The 12,482-nt window shown below is 30.0% G+C and overlaps 1 protein-coding gene and 1 long non-coding RNA gene across 2 annotated transcripts; one reads left to right on the top strand and one right to left on the bottom strand.

The window, feature by feature from the left end:
• Nucleotides 1-347: 347 nt before the first annotated feature.
• On the bottom strand, nucleotides 348-4,706 carry LOC122518911. Its single transcript, XR_006304177.1, has 2 exons — nucleotides 4,654-4,706; nucleotides 348-678 (listed from the first exon to the last, which is right to left on the bottom strand). It is a non-coding gene; the product is annotated as an uncharacterized LOC122518911 (long non-coding RNA).
• Nucleotides 4,707-7,851: 3,145 nt separating this feature from the next.
• LOC122518914 (mitochondrial potassium channel ATP-binding subunit) lies at nucleotides 7,852-12,267 on the top strand. The gene is made up of 10 exons (XM_043638066.1): nucleotides 7,852-8,156; nucleotides 8,242-8,560; nucleotides 8,629-8,796; nucleotides 8,888-9,301; nucleotides 9,383-9,694; nucleotides 9,990-10,213; nucleotides 10,403-10,577; nucleotides 10,676-10,854; nucleotides 11,073-11,220; nucleotides 11,616-12,267. Exons 1-10 carry the CDS (start codon nucleotides 8,098-8,100, stop codon nucleotides 11,703-11,705), a joined length of 2,088 nt encoding a protein of 695 aa, XP_043494001.1. The 5' UTR covers nucleotides 7,852-8,097; the 3' UTR covers nucleotides 11,706-12,267.
• The last annotated feature ends 215 nt before the right edge of the window (nucleotides 12,268-12,482 follow it).

Here is a 12,482-nt window from a genome sequence, read left to right as displayed (position 1 = left end):
ATTCCCACCTTTTACTTTTCCTACATTTTATCAATTACGTTTGTAATATTTATACATGTATTTAATTAACTTAACACAAATATATATAATTAATTAGATAAAAGGGATGGAAATAAAGTGGAATGAAGTGAAGGAAACAATTGTGAAATTTTGTTATAAATTTTGTAATTCGTAAAAATCCTTCTCGTTTGATTTTTATTAATAATTATTGTATACGATCAATAAAAATCATTGGAGAAAAATAAGAAATAGTTTCCGAGACTAAACCATAAAGCGTTGTTCTTGATCCACGGGATCAAGGAAAATGATTGAGAGAAATCGTTCTCTTAAAATAGAAAAGACATTAATAATATTCGATCCCATATATTCTGGAGATTATTTATTAGAAGATTCGTCGTATTATTCGGTTAAGGTAAAGTCATTTTATGGTAGGAATACAAACATATTTGTCGTGAGGAAGGTATCATACGAATTTCTATGGAAACTATTGTCATCGCCAATGGGTCTGTCCTATGTGGCTTAAACATTAAACTCGGTTGAGTAAAAGTTTGATTCATCGAAAGATCAATGATTTTTCTTCCCTCTCATTCTCTCTCTCTCTCTCTCTCTCAATTTTGGAAGACCCTTCCTTCCTTCCTTCCATTTAGCATCCAATGAATACATGTGGGGTGGTTATCACTATAAATTATTATGGGGTATTAGATCTCGTTAAACTGTGGGGTGTGAGCGACGATTTGTTTGAGATCACGAACGATTTTCCCCTTTATACATATTTCTTACCTTAGCATCCTAACTTAGATCAGTATGATTATTATTACCGTATGTGAGACTCACTACTGTTAACTCGATCCTATTTTATTCATGCGTCATCATGATTTTTATATACTAAATATAATAATAAAATATAAAAATATACTATATATATATTTTATATACTAAGGTAAAAGCCCCCTCGGTTGGCCAGGCCCCTCTATTGGCCACTTTATGCCACAACAGTGATTATAAATTATATGCTGATGTGCACATGGTGACAGTTTTTTAAACAAAAAAATTCTAATTTTAAAATATCATTGAAAGTAATTCGGATTATTTTAAAAATATATTTAAAAACGAAACAAAATAAAGTTGTGCAAGACTTCTGTTTTTGGATGGTTTCTTGTTAAGTAAGGTAAGGATACTGTGATTTTTATTAACCTATATATTTCATTTTGACAATAGCAACCAAAATTTTTTTTTTCTGCAATTAACATAGCTTAAAATTATTATAGAAATTGAAAATTAAGTGATTTTTAATTATTCTCCAATAAAATATGGTGGCCAAGCATGGAGACAGTATTATTGCCTCTGTTTTTATCATTAGCCAACTTATGGCTATTCGCTTTGAGGTTATATATATTTGTACATAAAGTATTCAACTAGTTTTTTTAATACTTATGAGTAATTAATTTCTTTCTACACGAGTTTTGAATTATTCAATTTTGATTTATTTAATAAATTAGTTATTAATTAATTATTTATATTTTAAATAGGAAACATGGCCAAATGAGGGGACATGCGTGGCCAAAAGAGGGAGAAAGTTGGCTAAAAATAGGGACATTGCAAATCTATGTTTTTTTTAATTTATTATTAAAATATTTATGAATAATTTGTCTTTTCTTTATTTTTATTCAAAGCTGAAAGCTCAAGTTTACAGGTTAAACCATTAGTTTAGATGTAAGTTATTTTATTGAATGAATATAATTTTTCTAAAAAAGAAAACGGCTTAACTGGCCAACCGAGGGGGCTTTTACCTTAAATATAATCAAATATAAAAATAAAAATAATAATGTTTATTGTTTTGAACCAATACTACTATACCACTATTATAGAACTATTATACTTTTATTTATTATTTACTATTTTCTTTTTACATTTATCTACTTACTGTGCGTTACTACTAATATAATGATAAATTTAATAATAATTACATAATTTTCATTTTTGTTTTGTTTTATCTATACATTATATTGTACTTTACTGTAATTAATGGCCTTTAGGGAGCCTAGGCTCTAAGCTCAATAAAATATTATTAAATAAATAAATAAATAAAATAAAAATCAAATATTTTCTCATTGGAAAATAATCATATTTCTTTTTTGTTATTCGATTTATTTTCATATAATATTTCGTACGTTCGTTTCATGTGAAAAGAATAATTATTTTAGAATATTACTCGGGAGTTCAAACTTTTTGTATTCATTTTTAAATCTTTTCGAACAAGAATGGGTATTAATAAAATAAACAATAAAAAAGAAAAGAGAAAAAGAACAAATAAATAAATAAATGATAAAGATTTATTATAGATGACAAATGTTTAATTTCTTATCTCTGTTTTTTTTTTGTCTTCTCTTCTAATTATCAGATAAGAAGTAGTTTAAAGAAAAAGAAAAAGAAAAAGAAAAAGATAGACAGAGAGAGAGAGAGAGACACAGAGAGAGAGAAAGAGAGTATAAATGAAAGACAAGAGAAGAAGAAGAATGATTTCTATGAGTCGTAGATTTCAAACAAAATCTGTTTCTGTAAAAAGTATCCTGGAATGGCAGGGGCACAGAGTTTTCTTGGACTTTCCCTGCTTGGTTACTCTCAGGGTAGCGGATAAATGGCTACCTCGGTTCCGTGCACCCTTGAAGTTGATTGTATCAGAGGGTGGGACTTTCAGAACCATTGAAAAAGACCGGACAAAGAAACGAAAGAACGAACGAACGAACGAACGAGGAAGAATAAGAAGTAGTAGTAGAAGAAGAAGAAAAAGGAAAATGAAAAAGGAATGAAGAAGATGACTTCGTCTCCGTTGGTAGAACAATCATAACGCGTTCCATTTTACAAAATTGTATTTAGTCTGACAATGAGTATTAAAATCAGTAAATTTAACGTGCTCGTATGAAAATAAGGGGCAAGGAGTAATCAACTACTGACTTGGTGATTCGTTTGAAACATCATCAGATGTATGTTTAACTTGAAACTTTAGTCAAGAAACAAATGTAAGATAGCTTATCAATCTGCAAGTTGGCAAGAAATATATACGTTACGGTTACTTCATAATATGATTAAAAAGAAATTCATTTTTCAAAGACAATGTTCATATAAATAACATTAATATAATAAGAAATAATCCAAGGATGATGTTATTGTAAAATACAAGAGTACACAAATATATCACTTATTTAACAGAAAATTGTATAATAAACTATTCATATAGTATACTGTATCAAATATACACCACTATAGGATATACCATATACACATACATTTGATAAAAGGTATACTATTAAATATTCTATAAAATATATTATATAAGATATAATATATGATATATTTATCATATAAATTATACAATATTACGTATATTACAATATATAGGATAATGTATAAAATATGAAATACATATATGTACTCTATAGAAGATACACACATACATATAATATATAATATATATATATAACAAATGTTATTAGATTTGGATAGGATGGTTTGCATGCATGTTGATAACAACATTGTCTTTAGAGAAATCGGTCGGTGTGCACGCGGCTTAACTCTCACAATATCGGGTTGCCGAGCGACCCGCCGCTCCAGGAGGAAAATTTAATTTCAGCTGACAACATCCTGTTCCGCTACACATTGCACTCAGCATTCTACAAAATCGCATGCGAGACGATAGCAGGCAGCTAGGCATGCCAGCTTTTCCCGATGATGGCTTGGTTTCTCTCATTGTCAGACTATCACCCCCCCACCCTCACCCCCACTACCCCTATCTACCGATATGATTCTCTCTCTCTCTCTCTCTCTCTTCGTTGGCATTAAATTATTCCGTCGTCGACAAATAAAACGATGGATTTTACACTCGGCGATACTCTTAATCGAAATACTTCTCAACAACGTCATCGACCCTAATGCAATGAAATAATCATGTAACGTAATCTAAAAGCCGATAAAAGAGGAAGAAGTGCTTATTTTTCGATAATACCTATTCCAACGATTGATGTTCTTCTTCATTGTCATCAAAAAACGGAAAATCAAATTGTCTGATAATATTCTTATAATATTCAATATTTTTTTTAATTGTTGTTGTTGCTAATATTTAAATAATATTCTTTACAATCGTCATTATAAATAGCACAGAAATGAATGTAATATAACGCATCTAATAATATTTAAAAAAAAAAAGAAGTAAGACAAAAAAAATTCTTTCCACCTCGACTGACGTAAGAAAAATCAGCACATTATTTAATCTTACTCTCTCTCTCTCCGATTACAATATCAAAATACCACAAACATCTGCATATTTTTGTATATATCATATTCCAAAGGTATTAATCTTATCGGCAAAAAAAAAAAAAAAAAAGTAATGGATTAATTTGCAACGACGAAAGAATCCTACTTCGATTTATATTGAACAAAATAAAAAAAAAAAAAAATAATAATAATAATAAAAGTAGAGAATAAATAAAAGAAAAGAAAAAGAAGAAGAAGAAGTAGAAGTAGAAAAAAAAGAAAAATAAAGGTGAACAAAGTGTTTGAAGTACTCGAAAGAGATAACTTTTAGCATTTTACCCTTTGGCATAGATAACGAGTAGTAAGTTAACGAGTCGACGGTGTGGTTTAGGAAGGATATACCTTAGTGCAACATCTCGCAGTGGATAGGGTAGAAGGGTTTAAGCTCGGACACGTAACACATTCGTTCATTCGTTCATTCGTTCGTTCGTTCGTTCTATGAGCGTGTTCTCGTCGGATACGTATAACTCGCGCGGCTGGAAAATACCTCAGAAGCTGAGGCTGACTACAACCATTATTTGTTCTAGTCTCCCGAGCATCACACGACCACCCAATTCCACCTTCTCTCTCTGTCTCTCTTTCTCTCTCATTCCCTCTCTCTATCTTTATCTTTCTCTTTCCCTTAAGCTAGCCCGCCATTCCGTTCTCTCCTCTTCGTTCCTCTTCAGATCCCGCACCTCAGCCTCGAGCGATGTTCCGTACGCGACCCTTTCCTCATTTCCTCCCTCTCGTGTCGCCCTCTCGAGTTCTCTCTCTCCCTCTCTCTCTCTCTCTCTCCTCTCCTCTCCTATCCGTCTATCCTGCTCGCTTTTCCCTTCGTCTCTTCGTGCGTCTATTTATCCACCTAGCGGTATGATATTACACCCCGGGGCACACTTCGGCAACCCCCACCCTAGAATATCAGCACGATCCCTCGAGCCACGCCCAATACTGATCCTCCCAACCCCGAAGAGCTCGACTAGGAGCCAGTCCATTGGCCCACGCTGACTTTACGTCATCGCCACCCCTGCACCTGCACACACCGCGTGTGTTGTTCATGGATACGAGAATACCTACTGGCCGTAAAACGGAAAGAGATAGAGACAGAGAGAAATGAAGAGAAACAGAGTGGGGAGGAATAGCAGGGAGGAAGGGAGGAGGGAGGGTGGGTTGAACGGAGGTGCTCCTGTCTCTCTGGGACGAGAGACAGAGGCGGCAAAGAGGGTGTTGAAATTTAGGAGGCTTCATTTGGTCCATTCTTCTATCGGCCCACAGCACCACGAACTATCACAGATATCGCGAATATAACCGAGCTTTATCCACCCTCTTCTTCTCTTATTCCCTTCCTATATTTCTCTTTCTATCGCACTTGTACTTCTCCAGGAAATCTCATGCCTTTTCTACCCTCAGCCATGTTAAAGCATTCAGTAATTCTGAACGATGATATCGTCATTCCTTCCATGGTAAACGATGCACATATATATATATATATTTATGTATTTATATATATATGTGTGTGTGTGTGTGTGCATATATAAATATCGTTCATACATGAACCAGTCGCCATGTCTCGTTTTTGCTTCCGGAATTTGGGTCAAGAGGATGACCTCGACTCAGATACTTGTGTTTCCAGTTTATACCGGATGATTTTAAAGCAGGGATTTCTTCAAATCCTTTCAAATCGATCATAACTTTATTCTTATACCACGACTAAACCCTCTTCATTTATTTCTTCTTCTTCTTCTTTCATATTTATTCCTTTTTGTACATAAATCCCTTTCCTTTTATATATATAAATTCCCTTCTTTTTTATTTTTTTTTTTAATTTATTCTTATCCCAAGTCTATGATATAGAACCAACATATACTATAAAATTAAAAAAAAGAAGAAAAAAAAGAAAATACGGAATACTAAAGGATAAGGGGGAGAAAAAAAAAGTGTAGCGGAAAACAAAAGTCGGGAGTATACAGAAGGCGAAATGCGTTTCTGTTGTAGTTGGTTGAGAACGTAAAGGGGGGGTTTGAGAGGCTTTGATCAGAAGAAGGTAATACACATGATGCTGTGGATAAAAAACGTCTGAAATTACTCCTCCTCCTCCTCCTCCTCCTCCTACTGCTCCTCTTTCTCCACCTTCTCCTCTTCCACCTCTTCGTCCTTTTCTAGCTCCTTCTGTTAGGGGTAGAGGTTTAGGGTGAACGGTTGAGTCTTGAAAGACCTAATCGTTCTGAGCGAGGCTCTTTGAGCGCAAAGTTAATAACGTGTATTTATGCATTTGCCACGTTTAATTGCCCGTGCGGCTATTACCTCCACTCTGAAATACGCGCTCTTGCGTATTCAACGCTCTATGGAGGGTAGTATTAAGCACTTCGTAAAGTACTACACGCTGAGACTGCCAATGACACGCGATCTTGATAACCATAGAAGCGAACTAGCTCGTTTATATCCCAACGTCTGTCTTCGCCGATAATGTTATCCTCCAGACATTTTATACCTTTAACTATTCTTTTCTTTTTCTTTTTTTTTTCTTTTTTTCTATTGGTTTGTTTCTGTATTTTTCTTTTTTTACTATTGTCGTAACAAACATTTAGGTAATTGTTTATATTTAAAAATTACACGGAGGAAGGGGGATGTTTTAACGGAATCTTATTTATTTTTATTATTTTTTCTCTTAATTGTTGATATTAATCTTTCATCATTTTTTATATATCTTTTAGTAAATACTCAAGTAGACCTAACAAGGGATGTTAGAGGAATGCTATTTATTTTAATTATTTTTTTCTTTTTCTTACTTTTCCAACATTTGTTTTAATTAGTTGATAATATTGTCTACCCTTTCAGCTTGTAAAAATAATAAGGGATGATACAAGAATTTAATTTATATTTTAGTTATATTTATTCTTGTATTTTTCTCTTTGTATTTCTGAGACCAGATAAGTTTCTTAGACGAAAATAAAAGTATGATTTTTATGTGGGGGAAATTTTTAAAATCTTATTTGTTCGTGGATTAATTTAATCATTTTTTAAATAGATTGGTGTATTCATTAATAAATATTTATTGATTATTTTGATCAATTTTTTGTATAGATTGATTTTCATTGATAAATATTTAAGAATTATAATACATTCGTTTATTTTTAATATTTCTTTTTATTAGATTATTTAAATTCGTCGCTCTAAAGAAATTTAAATATTTAATTAGAGTGTTAATTAAAACGTTGAACTTTGCATTTTCTCATTGTGCTACGCGCACGAATAAATTCATTATTTATTTATTATTGCTAATTTATTGATACACCGTAATCAAAACTGTTCTGTAAGTTACTCAGCAAAACTTTTTATATCTTTAAATATATTTATATAAATATATATATATATTCTTATAAACAATATCAAATAAAAAAGTTAGAGGATTATATAGAAATATTTTTAATATAATAAACAAAAAAATAAAAAAAAAAGTTTTAATTGAATTGTCCTTTGTGTCACACCTGTACTCACTAATGCCATCTAACAACGTGCGCTGCAACTACATGCATGACATGAAAAAATAATGGCGCTGTTCTTGGAAATTAGTTTAAGGTTAAGTCATATTAACTTTAGACACTGTATTAATTATAATAATATGTTTATAAATATGTTTCATTCTATAGCTTACAAAAGTGATATATTTCCTCAACCTATACAAAATTTAATGAGTTAATATTAATATTAACTCATTAAAAAAAAAAAAAAATAATTTTCATACATATATGTACAGTGTTATGATACGTATTTTAAATATTATTTAAATAATATTATTTATTCAAAATGTCACTATTGAGAATAGTGTTGTACAAACAACAAGCAATTTTTGCATTAACTGCAAGGTAATTATTTTTTATTTAAATCATTGTTATTAGTTCTGTAGATGATAAATATAAAAAGTATCTAATTTTTAAGTTAATATTTCAGAAAACCATTAGTGAATTATGCATTGGAAAAAACAGGGCACGTTGTTCATCAATTTAAAAAGAATTTCAATTCTCAGATTAAACAATTTGTTACACAAGAGTACAAGAAACCAAAGAGGGTATCAAATATTTCTACAATTTATTTGGGTACATTAGGAGTATCTGCAGTTTGTATAATTAAGAATAGTATAAAACAAGTGAAATGCGAACCAATTAAACAAATTTCTAATAAAACAAAAGATGTAGGACCTCAATTTAATTGGAAAAGCTTTTTGAAGTATCTGTATCCTCATATTTGGCAATTGTTAATTGCCCTATCAGTAAGTAATAGTATTTTGATAACTATGTTAAACTATGAATTATACTTCTCCTACTTTTTATTTTTTAGAGTGCCCTTATAGTTGCAATGTTAAATATTTGGATACCGCAATCTGTTGGTAACATAATAAACGTATTAACTAAAATAGTTCAAGATAAGGAAGGTAATTCTACAAGGAATACTTTAGAAATGCTTTTGAAACCGGCATTCATATTGGCACGTATGTATATTGCACAAGTATGTAAATTTTTTATATATAAATATAAACAATATAATTTCTTGTTTATTCTTTTAAAAAAATATATAATAAAATGTACATTTTCTTCAGGCATTTTTTACTTTCATCTATATTCATACTCTTTCTCACATTGGTGAAAGAGTTGCTATGAAATTACGTCAAGATGTATTCAAATCTATCATTGTTCAAGATGTTGCATTCTTTGATAAGAATCGATCCGGTGAAATAGTAAGTCGGTTGACGAGTGATATCCAAGATTTCAAAAGCGCATTTAAAATCTGTATATCACAAGGCTTAAGAAGTTCTACGCAAATTTTTGGATGCGTTATTTCTATAATAATGGTATCACCTCATTTAACAGCTGCAATGTTATTATGTTTGCCAACGGTTATATTTATTGGTACCCTCTTAGGAAGAAGCTTACGCAAGTTGTCTATTGAAGCGCAAAACCAAATTGCTAAAGCTACCGCTGTCTGCGAAGAAGCTATTCAAAACATAAGAACGGTATACTAACAAATATATTATACTTTATAATTTATTCGAATATATTATACGTGTATGATAACATTTATATTTATTTTATAGGTGAGAGCTTTCGCTGCAGAAAAAAGAGAAACAGAATTATTTTCTAAAGAAGTTGAGCATGCATCCAAATTATATGAAAATTTAGGATTTGGTATTGGTTTGTTCCAAGCAGGAACTAATTTATTTTTAAATAGTATCTTACTTTGTACCTTATATTTTGGTGGTCATTTAATGTCTACTGGACAATTAACGTCTGGCGATCTCATGGCATTTTTGATGGCAACGCAAACTGTTCAAAGATCTCTGGTACAATTATCTTTATTATTTGGAACATATGTGAGAGGAACCAGTGCTGGTGCACGAGTTTTTGAAGTAATTTATCATTTTTACTTTCTATATACAAATACAATATACTTTATATATTAAAATGAATCAGTTAAAATTATCATATGAAAAAATTGCAGGTCTCATCTAATAATGAAAAAAATTTTTCTTATGTAACTCGTATTACGAACTATACTTCTTAGCATTCATTAAAATATTATTTAACTGGTATTTTGTCTGTAAAAGAAAAAATAATAGAATTATTTTCAATGATAATTTCTACTGATTCATTCTGTGTACATGTATTTTGCTTATAATTTTATATGAATTTTATTCTACACAGTACTTAAATATGCCACCATCTCCAATGATGATTGGAGGAAAGGTAATAAAAGATTACTCTATGGCAGGAAATATAGAATTTAAAAATGTTAAATTTAGTTATCCAACTCGACCGGATCGTGTTATTTTGAAAAATTTTAATTTGGATATCCCTGCTGGTAAAACAGTAGCTATCGTCGGTACTAGCGGAAATGGTAAATCAACTATTGCTGCATTATTAGAAAGGTATACTATTTTTTTTACTAATGCTTCTTATTGTTAAGATAAAAAAAAAAGGATAAAACAAATGTCTATGGAGTATACATTTTGTTTTTTTCTACTTTATGTATTTTTTCAAATGAAGAAAACGAGACGCATATATATGTATGTTGTAATTTATTATATTAAATAATAATTCATTGATTTTTGATGTAGATTTTACGACGTCAACGAGGGTAGCATCTCGATAGATAAATGGGACATTAGATCTCTAAATTCTAGTTATTTACGAGGTTCAGTATTAGGATATATAGATCAGGAGCCAATACTATTTGCAACAAGTATAATGGAGAATATAAGATATGGTAAAGAAGATGCTACGGATGATGAGGTGAATTCATTTTCAATGCAGCTAATAAAATATGAAATATCATTTAAATCGAAACAATTTTATAATTATTTATGCATATTATGCATTAAATGCATCAGGTTATAGAAGTCGCGAAGGAAGCTAATGCTCACGAATTTATAATGCAATTTCCAAGTGGTTATGAGACTCAAGTTGGAGAAAGGGGTGCACAATTGTCTGGAGGACAAAAACAGCGTATCGCTATTGCCAGAGCCTTACTAAAGCGGCCATCAATTTTAATATTGGACGAGGCTACGAGGTATAAAATTAATTAAATATCAATAATGAATTGTTTTATTTTGCTTGTGAATTTCTATGAGCCTCAAATTTAATTAGGCGACCTCATATGATGTGGTGATCCACATTTAGTATATACTATAATATATATATCTTAATATGATTATTTTTTTAATATTTAATATATATATATTTATTATTATTATTATTAATAAAGTCATATTTATTTTAAATATATAGCGCATTAGATTACGAGAGCGAAAGGGTAGTTCAAAAAGCATTAGAAAATGCTACCAAGGGTAGAACTGTATTAGTTATTGCCCATAGACTAAGTACAATTAAATCTGCTGATATCATCGTCGTATTGAATCGTGGTGTTATCGTCGAGGTACGTTTCTATAAATCACACACACACACACACAATTCAAATTTTATATTTATTATATATATATTGATCATGTTACAAGAAATATTATATTTAATAATTATATATATTTCATTTTATTTACATTTTAATATATCTCCATTACACACACAAATAAAATCGGCTGATATTTTTCGTGTTATCGTGGAGGTAGGTTTAAATACGAAAAGAATCAATGTTTCATGTTCATGATCGATATATATTAATCATTTTACAATATACTACATCGAGGTACAGTTTATTTTATTGTTTAAATTTTTTTTTTTAAATCATTATGTAATTTTCACTAATGCTACTACATTATCATATACATACTACAATAGTTACATCTACTAAATTGTTTTTTATCTTTTTTGTAGATGGGCACTCATTCGCAGTTAATTCAAAATAGAGGAACGTATTATAAATTAGTAAATGAACAAGAAACGGAAGACAATAATCGATTGTAGTAAAATTTTGCAAAAAATTAATGATTTTTAAATGAAACTATTAAAACAAAAAATAAAAAAGTAAAATATCAAATTTAATAGTTATTAATTAATAGTCCTTATATATGAGTATTTATACGTGATGACAATTTTCTATGAGAGGAAAAGAAAATAGATATATTTTCAAAGTAAGAAAATAAGGTAGCATTGTGCGGTCGTGTCATGCTAATACTAATAACTTTCAAACCAAGAAATAAGTATAATAACCAGATGAGTAAAATCACTATACTTATGATAATGTAGATGTACATATCGACCTAATCACGTTTATATATTTATACGCGATGTTCTATAAAGAAAAAAGAAGGAAACCAGTAGAAAAATGTTCAAATTAATAAAAGAAAGTATTATTAGATAGTGTTGACATTGCAACATTAATGATTTTTAAAACGAGCAATATAAATAAAAGCCAAACAAAAAAAATAGTTATAAATAGAAGAGCACATATATATATGTATCGACAAGATTGTATTGTTCTTAGTCATTTTTTATGAAAAAAATGAGAACAATTTTGGAACTAGAATAAAGAAGATGAAAAAGATAAAGTTGAAGAAGATAATTGACGATAGTAGAATTCCTAAGATTAATAAAAAAAATGAATTTTTATATCACTCTCATTGCAAGTAACAAAAAGAATAGCCAAATAATTACAAGTGTTAAATATATGAATACACAAAGATACATATATCCCCGATATAATCGGTAATAGTATTAGTCAATTCTATTGTTTATATTATA

The sequence above is a fragment of the Polistes fuscatus genome, unplaced genomic scaffold, assembly GCF_010416935.1.
Source record: "Polistes fuscatus isolate 324 unplaced genomic scaffold, CU_Pfus_HIC Scaffold27, whole genome shotgun sequence".
Taxonomy (NCBI): domain Eukaryota; kingdom Metazoa; phylum Arthropoda; class Insecta; order Hymenoptera; family Vespidae; genus Polistes; species Polistes fuscatus.
This window is presented reverse-complemented; position numbering and strand designations above follow the sequence as displayed.